The 16,664-nt window shown below is 36.6% G+C and overlaps 1 protein-coding gene across 1 annotated transcript in view; it reads right to left on the bottom strand.

Moving 5' to 3' along the window:
- The window catches only part of galnt14 (UDP-N-acetyl-alpha-D-galactosamine:polypeptide N-acetylgalactosaminyltransferase 14 (GalNAc-T14)), a 115,262-nt gene that overhangs the window by 64,069 nt on the left and 34,529 nt on the right, over positions 1 to 16,664 (bottom strand). Inside the window, exon 4 of the mRNA XM_056481125.1 lies at positions 91 to 158. Coding sequence (XP_056337100.1) covers positions 91 to 158 — 68 coding nt within the window. The remainder of the gene's footprint in view (positions 1 to 90; positions 159 to 16,664) is intronic.

Raw genomic sequence — 16,664 nt, 5'->3', positions numbered from 1 at the left:
GCAAAAGTCATTTTTTGAGTGTAGTTTAATATACTGTAGATTGCTTATACTGTAAATGTGGTGGTGTTTAATTATAGTTTAATTACTCACAATCTTCACTGAAGTCATCCACCAGTATGATTTCATGAATCAGATGCACAGGAGTCCGATTCAACACGCTGTAGGGAAATAGAATCAACACTATTAAAATTGTTACAAAGCTATACAAATCTCTTATTTGTACTCAAATCAGTAAAAAATCATATTGGTACTGAAAATTAAGTAAAAAATGCATAGATTATTTATGAAAAGGATTTAATGGTATTAAAAATTACAGTATCACTTTATTTTAATGGTCACTTAATGCATTTTGTTGAATTTAAGATACACTGCATCTACGTGCCAACTAATTCTCAATAGATTATAAGTAGACTGTTAGGTTGGGGTTTGGGTTAGGGTTAGTGTAAGTTGATTACACTAAATTGAAACTAAGTTTCTTATATTCAGTTAAATGTCTGTTAAAGGAGCAGTATCAGCAGATATTAAGCAGACAGTCTACTAATACTCAAATGAGAAGTAATCGGCATCTAGGTGCAATGCAACTTTTAGGCGACAAAATGTGCAATAGGGACCATCAAAATAAAGTGTTACCAAAATTACAAATGTTGCATTCCACTGTAACTGAAATGAATTGAAAAAAAAATTGAAAACTAAAACCATTTTTTATGTTAATGTGTTAACTAACAAGAACAATCAATGATCAATACATGTATTAGAGTATTTATTAATCTTTGTCAATATTAGTTGAGAACAGAATGTTTTATTTTTAGTTCTGTTAGTTAACTAACAGTGGATTAACTAATGTTAACAAGTGCAACTTTGGATTTTAATATTGCAATAGTAAATGCTGAACAATGATAAATAAATGCTGTACAAGATTGTTCATGCTTTGTTAATGTTATTAAATACATTAACAAAAATTAACTAGACCGTCATTTTAAAGTGTTTAACTTGCACCGATAGCAAGTTTTTTTGCAACCGATCCAATCCAATACCAAAATATCGACCGATACAAATCTGATCCCAATACTGTGCCTTTTTTTAGGCACAGTTTTTATAGTTCTGGTGCTAAACTCAAATAGTATATCTTCTTAAGTAAAAACTAACAGACCTATAGGCCTATTGTATATGACAGATGACACAATCCAAGTAAAATCATGATGCTTGCTGTAAACTAGGCTACATTATTTGAGCATTCGTTATGACATTGATCTGCTGTGGTCCAGCTTATGTTTCCTTTTTTAATTAAATTTTTTCTTTGAAGGCTAGCACTATTGACCCTAATCATAACACAAACTTGTCTGTTGAATAAAATATTAATATAAATAAAATTACAGTGAAATAATTAAATAAATAAAATTACAGTTTCAGAGTAGATTATATTAGACTAAATAATTTTCTGTTAATGACAATCCATATTGCGCTCGTCAGTTTCACTTTTATTAATTTAATCAACTACTTTGACCACAATGAACCAGGCTTTACAAACTATTCGCAGCAGTGAAAGTATTCCCCTCCGAAGAATAAACTCAGTCGGAAGGATGAGAGAACAGAAATGTTTACTATTACAGAATAATTCTACGGAGCATCGCAAGTCACGTCTGAACAGCCGGTGCGTGAATGACATGCTTGATGCATCACTGAGACACAGCTCACAGCCTTTCGGTATCTGCGGACACTTTCAAAACTTAGCAGCTGTTACATGCCTGGGGGTGTTGCTCTGTTGCTCTCTCCTCCCCTCTCTGTTTTTATTTGCTGTCTGCTGTCCTTCTGAAATCTAGGTGTTCCGATTGGTTGGCTGAGTTCTCCCGAGTGGACCAATCAGAAGAAGATTGGGGTTATTTAAGGACTCCTCCAGTGAACACTCAAGCCAGATTAGAGGGGGATCCTTGTTGCTGCTGTGCTTGTTTGTGTGACATTTTGTGCCAATCTTGTTCTCCGGTTCGTTTTAAAGTTTTCTTTGTGAGTTGTACATCTGTTTAGAACATCTTATCCTAAACTTGCTTTAAATGTACTAAAAGGGAAGTGAAAGTTCAGTATGTCACGTGACTTACATTTTCACACACGTAGTTGATTCTCTGTTAATCCACTAGGTTAGAAGCGGGTGCTATTGTGTGTATGTTTGTTCCAGTGAGTGCAGTTGAGTAAGGGGCGTGTGACGCTGAAGATGTTTTTTTTTTTTTTCCCTATTTACATATTTCTCTTTAGTTATTTAGAGTTGGGGGAGGGATTAGTTAGAGGGTGTTTAATTTGTTATTTTCTTTGATTTGGCACCGCTTATTTTCCTTCCCTCTATCAGGTTTGTTTGTTAACTTCATTTTGCATTGTACACATTTGTAAATACATTTTGGGTGATTTAAATATTTTCCTTTATTGTAATAAAACGAACCATTTTTTTTGACACATTGTTGTCTGTCCATTCATAGCAGCTAACGTCTCAGGGGAATTCATAAAAGATTGGGTTGTCATAATTATGTTAAGCCCTTTTCATCCTCCGAGCCACACGGGGCGTAACATAATTTGGGGGCTCGTCCGGGATCCTTCCTTGGTGTAGAGGAAGCCCGGTTACTTTTGATGGCCTGTATTTTCCCCTGGGAGTAGCTGCTGTGACCCAACACAGACATTGTGGAAATATTGATGATAGGTGAGTGTCACAAGTTTGATAATCCTGTGTAGTTGGTTGGTAACATTAAGCTTCGCGATGTCGTCATTGGTGCTTCAGTTTATTGAGAATCCGTTATTGGATCTCATTGATAAATTTCGTAAAGACGATTTGTTAGTAATAGCTGATCACTTCCAAATCTCTGTTAATCGGCAATTGTTAAAACGTGAGATTAAAGCTGCTGTTTTGAATGGATTGGCGGAACAAAATGTTTTCAGTTTGCCTGAAGTGGTTAGAGAAGCAGATCAAAACAGTGAACAGAATTTAGACGAAGGCGTAGATTCAAACAGTGTGGTCGAAGGGCATGTTGACGTGGATGCGGAGGCAAAAGCTAAAACAGGTCTTCCCCCATTTGAAGCATTTTCTCCGGCGTCGCCGGGTGCTAAAGTGGATGCGCATTTAAAACTTTGTCTTGCTCGGCTTCGCATAGAAGCGGAAGAAAGAGCACAAGTCCGACGTGCTGAATTTGATCTGCGGCTCGAAATCCGACGGCTCGAAATTCAGTCTGAGAAAGAGGTACAGATGAAACGGTTAGAGTTGGAGGAGAGGAAGCTTTCATCTGTCTCTACTGGCCCGCCTGCTTCTGACTCGGCTGTTAAACAAACAGCATCCTGTGTTTCGACTAACTCTACGTTTGATGTAAGTAAAAACATTTCATTAGTGCCATTATTTAGAGAGATGGAAGTGGACAGTTATTTTTGTGTGTTTGAGAGAATTGCTGCTTCATTAAGCTGGCCAAAAGAAGTGTGGACATTGCTGTTGCAATGCAGATTAGTCGGGAAAGCTATGGAAGTGTTTTCCACACTGTCTTTGGAAGACAGTTTGAAGTATGAGACCGTGAAAGCATCTATTTTGCGTGCATATGAGTTAGTGCCTGAAGCTTACCGACAGAAATTTAGAAACCACAGAAAGAGCAGTAATCAGACTTTTGTGGAATTTGCACGAGAAAAGGGAGTGTTATTTGATAAGTGGTGTGCTTCAAGTCAGGCAGAGGATTTTTCTACGTTGCGTGAGTTAATGCTCCTTGAAGATTTTAAGAAATGTGTGCCAGAACGAACTGTATTGTATTTGAATGAGCAAAAAGTGACAACTTTGGCCTCTGCTGCTGTGTTGGCAGATGAGTTTGCTCTGACACACAAAGGGGTGTTTAGTTCTGCTCATAGAGATAAAAATATTTCTGCTGTTTCTTTGCGGCCTGCATCTCCATTAAAACTAAATGTAGAGCAGCCCAGAGAAAGGCGTGAATGTTTTTATTGCCGTAAGATTGGTCATTTAATTGCAGACTGTGGCCTGTTGAAAAGGAAACAGCAAAATTCTAACAGTCCACAGCCTGTTGGGTTGATTAAAACAATGCCAATTGCTGTTGACTCTACTTATGAGCCATTCTTATCTGATGGGTTTGTATCTTTCAGTGACCAACCAGGTGATCGAGTTGAAGTCCACGTGTTGAGAGACACGGGAGCAGCCCGCTCATTTATACGTGGAGATTTACTATCATTTTCTGATGACTCCTACACTGGTTCCAGTATTTTAGTGCAAGGTATCAGTATGGAAGTTGTGAAGGTGCCATTACATCGTGTGTATTTACAAACTGATTTGATCACTGGATTTGTTGATGTAGGTGTGCGACCTGCATTGCCTGTGCCTGGTGTTGATGTGATTTTAGGTAACGATCTGGCTGGGGGTAAAGTGATACCGGTGTTGGAAGTATTGGACAGACCTGTTATAACTTCTGTTTCAGAACAGTTCACTCAAGAGTATCCTGAAGCATTTCCAGCGTGTGTGTTAACTCGTGCTCAGACGAGGAAGATGGGGACAGACTTTATACTTGACGATACATTTATGTGCGCAGATGACGACATTATCAATGCAGCAAACCACAGTAGTGAGGAAATAGGAACTGGAAAGGTTAGTAGTTTTCCCATACCTTCATTACCCATTACCCGTGATAAGCTAAGTGAAGCCCAGCAGAGGGATGCCACTTTAGAAAAGTGTTTTGAGGCAGTGAATAATAGTAAAGGAAGTACACTGTATTTTCTGGAGGATGGTTTATTGATGCGCAAGTGGAAGCCAAGGGGTTTAGATAGTGAAGAATGTACTGCTGTTTGTCAAATAGTAGTTCCTACTGAGTATCGTGCATCTATTCTGTCCCTTGCCCATGATCATGCCATGTCTGGACACTTAGGTGTTACAAAAACCTATAATCGTGTTCTACATCATTTCTTCTGGCCTGGGCTAAAACGAGAAGTAGCTGCTTATTGTCGTACATGTTCTGTCTGTCAAGTCATGGGGAAACCTAATCAGGTAATCCCTCCTGCACCATTAGTTCCCATTCCTGTTATAGGTGAGCCTTTTGAACATGTCATTGTGGACTGTGTTGGGCCACTTCCGAAAACAAAGTCTGGCAATCAGTTTTTGCTCACGGTAATGTGTGTAGCTACTCGCTACCCTGAAGCAATACCGCTGAGGAAAATAACATCTAAGGCAGTGGTTAAGGCTTTGGTCAAGTTTTTTTCCACCTTTGGTTTGCCCAAAATCATACAAACTGACCAAGGAACTAACTTTATGTCTAAGTTGTTCACGCAAACGTTTCGTTCCTTAGGTATCCAACATCGTGTTTCTAGCCCGTACCATCCTGAGAGTCAAGGTGTGCTAGAAAGATTTCATCAGACACTTAAATGTATGTTGAAGAAATACTGTTGGGATACAGGAAATGAGTGGGACGAGGGAGTACCCTTTGTTTTGTTTGCTATTCGGGAGATTCCTCAAGAGTCTCTACGATTTAGTCCAGCTGAATTGGTGTTTGGCCATAGTGTTCGAGGCCCACTGAAGGTTCTAAAAGAACAAATGCTTGGGCTGAACAATCACCTGAGTTCAAAGGAGAACGTTCTTGATTATGTGGCTCGTTTTCGTGAGCGTGTGCAGGAAGCTTGTGCTCAAGCTAAAGAAGCTCTTTCAAAAGCTCAAGTTCGAATGAAAAATCACTTTGATAAGGCATCTGTCTCACGTTCCTTTTCTGTAGGGGATAATGTTCTTGTGTTGTTGCCAATTCCAGGGTCTGCATTGTCTGCACGTTTTGCTGGTCCGTATGAAGTGCTGGGTAAGAGAGGTGAGACTGATTACGTTATTAAGACACCTGATCGGAAAAGACAAAAACGCATATGTCACATTAATATGCTTAAAGCCTATCATTCTAGGAAGGAAGTGCCATCTCCCTGTTTAAAAGTGAACACAGAGCCTGCAGTTTCTATGGTTGCGGTGAACTGTGAGACTGTGTTGCCTTTTTCTCAGGATGTTGAGCTTGATATGGATGAAGTTAAAGTGCAAGTTGACCCAATGCCTTTTGCTCGTTTAACTAATTCTGAGATCTTAACTGACCTTCCTGAGTTTCTCTGTCATCTGGAAAAAGATCAGAGAACAGAATTAGTTACAATGATTCAGAGTTTTCCTCAGATTTTTGGTGATATACCAAAACAAACTAACGTGGTTTATCACGATATCGATGTTGGTAATGCCACCCCTATTAAGCAACATCCTTATCGTTTAAATCATGTTAAAAGAACTGCCATGAGAAAGGAAGTGGACTATTTGTTGAGTGAGGGTTTTGCAAAACCAAGTGTTAGTCCTTGGAGTTCTCCTTGTGTTCTAGTACCAAAAGCTGATGGAGCTTTTCGATTTTGTACAGATTATCGTAAAGTTAATTCTGTAACTGTACCAGATTGTTTTCCACTTCCAAGGATGGATGACTGCATTGATAATGTGGGGTCTGCTGTTTTTGTTACCAAACTAGATATGCTTAAAGGTTATTGGCAAGTGCCGTTGACACCAAGAGCTTCAGACATTTCAGCTTTTGTGACACCCGATGCCTTTCTGCAGTATAATGTTATGGCTTTTGGCCTGCGAAATGCCCCAGCGACATTTCAAAGGTTAGTTAACATGGTGCTAGCTGATGTATCCAACTGTGAGGCATATCTGGATGACTTAGTCATTTATACATCAACTTGGTCAGAGCACTTGTCTGTGTTAACTAAAGTTTTTCAGCGTCTCTCTAATGCTTCCTTGACTTTGAACTTAGCAAAATGTGAATTCGGTAAAGCTACAGTAAATTACTTGGGTAAAAAGGTGGGAAAAGGCGAAGTTCGTCCTGTAGAGGCAAAAGTTGCTGCCATTCAAGAATTTCCAGCACCTAGTACTCGACGGGAGTTAAGGAGGTTTTTGGGCATGTCAGGGTATTATAGAAGTTTCTGTAGGAACTTTTCCTCTGTGGCTAAACCACTGACTGATCTCCTTAGCCCGTCAAGAACTTTTGTTTGGACAGCAGAAAGTCAGTCTGCTTTTGAAACGATAAAACAGTTACTGTGTAGTTCACCAGTGTTGGCAGCTGGGGGCTCGTCCGGGATTTGAACCCGGGACCTCTCGCACCCCAAGCGAGAATCATACCCCTAGACGTATTATTGAGCCTTTCTAATTTACATTTCAGGTAGGCCCACTTTGTGTGTGAAGAGCAGGTAATAACCCTCTCTACTCCAGTGACACGAATGCGATCTGCTGGTCTAACAGACACAGCGCAACATCATTTAGAAACAGCAATGATTTCCGTGTTGCAGGTCAAAATTAACCCATTTAATGCAAAACTAAATCCATTTCTCCTCTGATTACTTATATTAAGAGGAACAAATAGTCTTGGAGAAAGTTTTTCGTGTTGTCATAAACGCGACATGCAATTTAAATTGCAATTAATGGACAATGATTGTCAGGTGCGGCGATGGAAAGTGCTAAATTGAATTTTCATCTGTGCTTCACCTTAAACTATAGAATGGCTTCAGAACACTTGGGAATTAGTAGGCCTACATGACAACTTTCTAGTGCCTTATAACAAGCTACATTCCTGGCGTTTGTTGGCTTATAAACACAGAATCTAGCGCACGCACAAGATCGGATTTGGATTGGTACCAGCTGGCTGATTCCTTATCCAGCAAAAATATGCAGTATCAAACCGATATCCGATCTAAGTATCGGGATCAGTGCATCCCTAGTTTAACAATTTTTTATACAGTCTTAGAAACGACTACATAAAGCACAAAAGCACATAACAAAATTACTAAATTACTAAAACTGAAATTAACATGAAAGCAGAAAATAAACAAGTAAGAATACAATTTAAAATAGTACCATTATCATTACGATTAAAATATTACTATTAACAGTCTGCAAGGGAAAAGAATAGACCATGTACTTTAAAAGGATAACCAGCAATTGACAACAACAGCTCCTGATATTTAAAAAAAAATAAACAAATAAAACATTTACAAGCAAAACTAAATCAATATCTATGGCTCCTAATACCCTGAAGTCTTCTGAAGCATAACGATTGGTCTCTGCAAGAAACCGAACACTCCAGACTGCTGTGTGACCATCTAGTTTGTGGATTAAAAGAAATAAAGTTAAATAAGCTTTATTTTCTTGTACAGTTTGTGATATCATCACCTGGAACCACAAGGATTAATTGTGTTTTGCCTGTATATGCTTTTTTTTATTCTCAAAGTGTTATTAGCTATTGACAAGCATGTTATGAATCACCAATGAAAACGATTTCAAGTAAAAAAAAATGGATGACCTGTGGGTGAATAAATTAACACCATTTATTTTATTTTTTTTACAGTGAATATCCCTGTAATGTAGTTTCAAGCATCCATAATTTGCTAAGGAGTCCTTTATATATACACACTTCATAGCCACATTCCTGTTTCTAATAAAAAGGCCAGAGATAAACATGCAGTTGTGTTTTAAGGCAGGTATAGAGGATACACTGGAGCAACAGTGATGTGTAAACACCGTGCTGTGGAGCTGAAGAGCACAGGCCTCCTCTAAACCTTTTTTCATTGTGTTCATGCTAGGAGACTGATTGCATTGCACTCACGCTCGCAGGTATGTTTCCACATGTCTGAGTCAGTGAGACACATTCATCACAGCACTGCAAATGACGCACACAGATACAAACACTCACATATACACAAGTAAACATGCTACATTTTTTGTGATTTTGAGCTTTAAGAGCATTATATTTTAGTCAGGCATTTAAAATGTAATCATTGTACTCTTAAACAGAAGCAGAAAAAAGTGTGTGATGCATTATTTGTAGATTCAACTGATTTTAGTTTAATTTAGAGTGTTATTTTGTCTTGGAGGTCTGCTTTAACAGTTTGATATGCATTCAAGGTCAAAAAACTATTTGATTTTCCTCAAATATATATTTCACATCTCCTCATTTCTCAAAGAGTCACAAACAATTTGTTTGAAGATTTGTTCTTTCGAAACCCTTCCTCTGTGTGAGCCTATTTTGCTCTGTTCATATGGCCCAGTCTGTTTTTATTAATCTACCACTTAGAGAATTTGTAGAAAACTAAACGCAAGCCTATATCTTCCAACACATAAAACAAGTTGCTTAGGGTACATTTTGTTGAACATTTCAGATGGCAAATCTACTAGAGGGTAGGCCTGTCACAAAAATCAACATATTGACTTATCGCACAACACATGGACGTGACCTCAATCATTTTTGGTGATTCATTATATATCGGCTATACATATAAAACAATTCTAGCAACATTTTAGCTGATTGGGCAGCTTCTCTATCTCTATTGGAGGTGTCAGTGTCAGTATGGTTAAAAACACTCTAGCGTTTACTATAAATAACTATAGTATATTTTCATTAGCAGATATTGCAGCCTCTGTTACTTTTTACCTTCCACTTTTTTGTTAACATTTATTATCATTAATTTATTTTAAATGAAATATTCTTAAGACTAAAATATTATATAAAATAAATATATTATTATTATATTATATATATATATATATATATATATATATATATATATATATATATATATATATATATATATATATATATATATATATATATATTTTAAGTGTACTTTATGATATTATTGTCATTCTGGCATTATATGATGAGTGGCATAAAATGGTCTTAAAATGACAATAATATCGTTTATCGCAATGTATTTTGGTGCAATATATCATACAACAAAAAAAAGATATTGTGATAGGCCTACTAGAGGGTGCTGTCTACGTTTACGCAAATATAAAATGTGTTATTTGTTTTGGTATGTTTTGTAAGTTTTAGATACACGTTCTTCTTGCACACGTCTACAAGAAATCAGGTCATACAGATCACCTAGATCAGTAAACCACTGACCTGAACCCTTTTTCTAAACCCAACCAACAGTAGGGTTGTCACAATACTGGAATTCGGTACTAATCAATACAGAAATTTTAAAAACCTCCATTTCCCGATAACATATGAGCGCTGTTGAGCACGTTAGACAGCGCTGATTTGCCATTGTGTTTACATGCTCAACATAAATGACTGTGAATGGCCGTGAAGGTCATCAGTTCACTGAACTCACCTCTGTTTACTGAGTGTAACCACAGATACAGGGACACTGGAGCATTTTAAAGATGCAATTCATCAGCGGATCGCTCATATGTCAGCTTATAGACAAAACAGCCGATCGACGTGACTTTGAAACACTCCAGTGTCCCTGTATCTATGGTTACACTCAGTAGACAGCGATGAGTTTGGTGAACTGATGACCTACATGGCCAATCAGAGTCATTTCTGTTGACAACAGTGCTCAAATGTTGCAGAAAATTAATGTTTTAAAGTATCGATTGGTACCAAATTCCAGTATCTTTACAACCCTAACCAACAGTGATTACAAAAGCAAACTTCAGAGGAAAATGCACAAGGATCCTATAGTATTACCTTAATTTTGCATTGCTTTTGTGGAACCATACTTTACCAGCCCAAAGCTGAGTGCTCTGCATCACAAGTACAACACAATACAAAGTGAGATGCTGGGGAACATGACCACATAAGAAAACCTGTCCATATGGAGGCAAAGGTTTTCGATTACAAATCCTACTGTCAACGTAGACTCTGTTTGTTCAAAGTTCAATTCAATTCACCTTTATTTTATCTGCTTGTTAAGTGTGACATCACACAAAGAGGCTTCCGAGTCTAAGCGCTATATCAAACTGATAAGGAGACTCAACAAATGGTAATAATAAACGTTTACAAAGCGATGTATTACTTTAAAAAATTACAATCGCAATATATATATATATATATATATATATATATATATATATATATATATATATATATATATATATATATATATATATCCATACCTAATATCAGATGGCCAAAAAGTGATTCATTTTTTATAAATTGTTATAATATTGGTGTCTGTGATGCAGCAAGTCCAGAGACTGTTGTGTACACAATGATTTTGTATAAAATTCACTTTAATGTGTGATATGACTAGAAAGTGGTCATAACGAATATTTTCTCAATTTAAATGAGTAGCAGTTTGGACCCGGAAACAAGTGGATAACGCTTTTACAATGTAGATTGTGTCAAAGCAGCTTAACATAGAAAGACGTTCTAGTAAATTGAAATAGTTTTCAGAATTGAAGTTCAGTTTAGACAGTCAATCGGGAGCATAGGCTGGCACTAGGGCTGAGCAATTAATCGAAAATTCGATTTCAATTTAGCTTCTAACGATTATGAAAAAACATTAATGGAGATAAAACGATTATTGCATCATATACCGCCCCCTTTCCAGCAACATTTGTTGCTCAGCAAAGCTCAGTTTCCCGTGAAAATTACTAAAGCATGTACTGTAATGTAACTTTTGCAACACAGGATGCGCATCATTCATTGATGTACATTCGAATTATTCATGTTTTTAAAAGCGCGAATGAGACTGTTGTGTGTGTGCGCTCAGCCTCAGAGACGAGCAGAGCACACACAACTAAAGTCATCTTAATGTGAGCGCTTTAATGGTCAAATAGGTGTCAAAATGCGGTGTTTAGGGATTATTCTTATTAACTCTCATTTGTGTAATAAACATGAGTTGAGAATCAAAAGACACGTGCAAGAGAAACCATTAATCAGAACCGCACTGCTCTTAAAGTGACAGCGCGCAATATTCCTGCTGCCGACTGTTTTTATCATTAATCAAACAACAAAAGGAGAAAATCACTCATTGCTCTTGACTGATGGATTTTTGTAGCTATAATTTAAGTTTTTCTTACAGTGAAGATGCTTAAAGCACAGTTTGTTTCATATTTTTATTCTATTGTATTTATTTCCCTTTCCTTATTTACAGGGAGGAAAATGACTGTCTATATACAGTTGAAGTTAAAATTGTTAGCCCTCCTGAATTATTAGAAACCTTTTCCCCAATTTCTGTTTAATGGAAAAAAGATTATCTTTACTATGATGACAGCACATAATATTTGACTAGATATTTCTCAAAATACAAGCATTCAGATTAAAGTGTGATTCAAAGGCTTAATTAGGTAATTAGGCAAGTTATTGTATAACAGTAGTTTCTTCTGCAGACAATCAAAAAAATATATTGCTTAAGGGCGCTAATAATATTGACCTTAAAATAGGTTTCAAAAAATTTTAAACCTGCTTTTATTCTAGCCAAAATAAAACAAATAAGCCTTTCTACAGGAGAAAAAATATTATAGGAAATACTGCGAAAAATTCCTTGCTCTGTTAAACATCATTTAGAAAATATTTATAAAAAAAAAATTCTGAGGAAGGCTAATAATTTTGACTTGAACTGATAATCGTTTTGAATAATCGTGATTACAATTATGACCAAAATAATCGTGATTATGATTTTTCCCATAATTGAGCAGCCCTAGCTAGCACTATGTGAATGTGTTACAGATTGTGTGTTTTGATTGTGGAAGTGAAATTGGATTTGCGGACGACTCATTTCAGAGTTTCAGAATCGACTCTTTCTTTTAGGAAACAATTAGCTTTTATGCGCTTCCATTGTTTACAGACTGCACAAATGGTTATATTTAAAATATTAACATTTTAACTGCTGCCTTAACCTCTTCTAAACAAGCATTTGTTAACAATCAAAGCATAAACATGTACAGTAAATACATTATGTACATATACATATAATCATAATATGCTACATTTATGTAAATGTCGTTCATGTACGTTTCCACCTTAAAGTGAGAGTGACTTTTGCGTGCAGATTTTTATTATTTTTTTGATTGAAGTCTTCAGTACTGTCCCTCTTATCATTTTGCACCTTCTTAAAAACTAATTAAAAATCAAAGCACTTTTACCACCCATTTCTGCTGCTATTTCCTGTCGCTGACTGTGGGACTGAATGTCAGTCTATTGATTTTCAATTTTGTAGGTGGCTTTGTAGGAACAGGGTGGCACATTGGCTTTAAAGCCCATTTGAACTATAAAGCAGGGTCAGACAACTGGACAAGTCAATGTGGCTCAGATTGGTACTGTATTTGGGAAAAAATCAACATAGGCTCCTGAAAATTATGTGGCCATGGCATTACTTTAGTAATACATTAATAATAAATTACTCATTGCACATATCACAACAGTGCTAATAGGTGTGTTAAATTTGATCAGAAAACAGATTCACATGATTGCAGTTCATACTTTATCTCCATGCTAAACGGTTAATGCTTTATCGTGCTTAAAAATAACATACTACACTAAACCAAACCAATATACAATAAAACTGCATTTGCATAAACAACCATGTCCTTTTACTTTGTTTTACAAGTGGTTCACATGACAAATGCTGTGTGCTGTATTACAAGTTTAGAAAGCCAAACATAAGGAGATTAATATGTGAAATAAAGATTAAATTGAATTTGTTTCAAACTTGTGCGGTATGGTGAAAGTGTTTCAAGTTCATATAATAAAACTGTAAGAACTAGTGCGGATGTGAGTCTTTATTTAATTGTTAAATTGCCCTTTTACAATTTTTGCCCTTCATAAATTTTCAAATAGTTGTTGGTATTTTACCTTAGCAAATATTTATTTCAGCTGAGAAAAGTTTCAGAGTTTTTGTTTCCAATAAGGGCAGGTGGAGGAAAACACATAGTTTTTAGAGGAAAGAAGTTACTGCAACTCATTGTCTCATTTTGGTTGCAACATGGACTCATTCTGAAAACGTAGCCCTATATACATTTCTGTAGATCATGAATTATGTAGCCAGAGGAATGTATGGCTGCATTTCGTCTTTAAAATGAACGCTACAGGGCAGTATGATGCCATTCCTTTTCGTGCTTACTAGCTGACTGCTTACCTCCTTATTTACGGCTTTTCCGCTGTTACCAGTTTGTCTAGTGCAGGGGTCCCCAACTTTTTTTAAACTTCTTGGGCACCGATTAATGTGAAGGGCTACCAGTTTGATGCACAGTTCTCAAACAACAATTTTGCTTGACTTCATTTGAATTATATGTTTTTATTAATAATTAAAGATATTCATATATGTGAAGACACTGATCAAGTTAATGATTTCTCACAATAGATGTCAACATTAATTAAAAAAGGTAGAAAACATATAAATATCAAACACTTTATTTCTATAAATCTCTGCAAGTATTTACATTTGAAAATTATCATTTCTACAATATTTTCATTAGCCACTAACAATTTTCAACAAACCATGCACTACAATGCACCATGTTTGTCCAGATTATCAATTGTATATTGACCGTGACGACAGGGTTGGAGTCCGGCGAAGAACGGTTTCAGAAAGCAGGTAAAACAAAAGCAAAAGCCAAAAAAATAAAACAAACAAGTAAATAACAGAGTGAGAATGTGGTAAAATCTGAAAACGTGGTAAAAAAATCACACGAGGGATTTTCTTTTTCTAGATTGCTTTTTGAAAACACTGTTGTTTAGGTTTAAAAAAGTAGGTAGGCGCTGGTCAATCTGTGCTTTTTAAAACCCTATCGGATGGGTTTAGGGATGGGGGTCAGTGGGGGCATCTGTTGGTGAGTCAGTAAGTCAGTCGGCAGCAGCCTCTGGTGGATTTATGCGAGAACAGCAGGCATGAATGGCATTCGCGAGAGAAATTTGAGATCTGAAAAAACGTACACAGTGGCGCTGGTGGATTAGCGAAAATTGGATTCTTGGATTTTCCTGGGCCGTATTTGGCATTCTCCAGAAATGTATATAGAGGTACGGAATAAGAATGAGCCTGGGTTGGATAACTTACAGAAATACTACAACTTTCAGAACTCAACTTCTTTCTGAAGCTGTGATCACACTGCACTTTTCGGCCCATAGACTTCCATTTATACGCATTAGAATGCGACAGACCAGAAACGCAAGCTTGTGCGACAAGTTTAGCAGTTCACTGCGTTGGAAAGTTCAAGCTTGGAAAACTCTGACCTTCGAAATCACATCATGTGATTGCATGAGACCAATCAAAGATCGAAACATGACCTCTCTGTTCAGAAATTTTAAATATGGACCAATTGCTTGCTTTTTTAAATGTCTAATCATCTTGCTTAATCCCGCCCCTTTTCTTTTGCATGCTCAAACTCATAGTGTGACTACGGCATGAGTCCCAAAAGTTATCTTTTTTGCAAGCTACAACAATAACTTTATCTGGACTGGTGCAATCAATCAGTTTAAATAAAAATAAATAAATAAATAAATAAATAAATAAATGTTTACTATAAGTAGACAAGGAAAAATGTTAATGATTACCCTTTTAAAATATATAAAAATGTAGTCTGAAATATGATATTTAATGAGAAGTATGATTTGACCATTTATTGGCTCTACAAAAAGAAAACAGTAGCTACTGTGATATATAACAAAAAGTTGTCAAATAACCTGAATAAATAAGTATTCCATAAATTAACATAATAATTAAGCAGAAACTTTTCTTGCCTTCGGATGCAAATAATGCAACACACATTCTCATCATCTATCACAATGACACGCGTTTCTCCAATGCCCTTCCGGCAAATCAATTCATATTCTGCTTTTTTTTTTATAGTCTACACAAGGAATTTCTTCAGACCGGAGGACACAGTGGCCATGTTTTTAATAGACGTCACCAAGGTCTGTTCTGACCTCACTATACCTGAGGGCCGGCAGAAAACAAACAGCCTTTCCGCATGTCTCTCTCCGTTGCCTGATAAGTAGCTGCAAGGAAAGTCTGAGTAAACTAGAAAATGCTCCGGAAAGTTCTCTTCCACCTCTTAGGACTCCCTGTAGTAATAACCTCTGTCAGCAGCAACACCCATCAAAAAGTGCCTGGGGCCCACACTTCAAACCCACTCTGTGTAAATGTTTAGTTTATGAAAGCGTTCATGTGAAGGGATGTTTGTGTGCATAAGACAGAGAGACAGAGAGATGCCACAAAGAGGAAAAGGTAAGATTTGACATCAAGCTGTCTGAGCGTATCTGGGATATTTTGTTATATTATTATCGGAGCTGTTGTTTAATGGCTGGTATCTATCAAACGTTCAGGGGTTACGGCAGGGCAGAAGTCTTTCCTGCTGTGTGCGTCAGCTGCCGTGACTAATGTGTGATGAGAGTAGTTTAGATTCTACACACTCGAGGGCCAAACACCTCACACCAAAGTCCTTCACTACAGCCTGGAGAGCCACACTGCACCTGCACACAGTTAACACTACAGAAATCTAACTAAAATACATCTGGGTGGTATTTCAGCACATAATATGAAGTATAATATAGCTAATATTTCTAGGACCATAAAAAAGGCGACACTGTAAAAGTTTCTGTATTTTGTGATTCACAAGTGTTATTTGCAGTTGTGAATTGCATTATGGGACCTTGATCTCTGCTCTGTTGACTTTTGATGTTTGAAAATTGAACGCTACAGTTTCACAAAGTGACCTCCAGTGACATTTTAGTAGTTTGAAATAATATAATGTACAAGAAATAATATATAGAGGAATAAGAAATAATCTACTGGCAGTTTATTACAAGGTTTTTTAGCTTAATAAACAACACCAACCCAGACAAAATATCACTTTAAACTATTAAAAATGTTAATAAAAATAATATTTTTTCGCACATTTCTAGGTTGAAAGTTGTTGG

Source organism: Danio aesculapii, chromosome 20, assembly GCF_903798145.1.
Source record: "Danio aesculapii chromosome 20, fDanAes4.1, whole genome shotgun sequence".
Taxonomy (NCBI): domain Eukaryota; kingdom Metazoa; phylum Chordata; class Actinopteri; order Cypriniformes; family Danionidae; genus Danio; species Danio aesculapii.
This window is presented reverse-complemented; position numbering and strand designations above follow the sequence as displayed.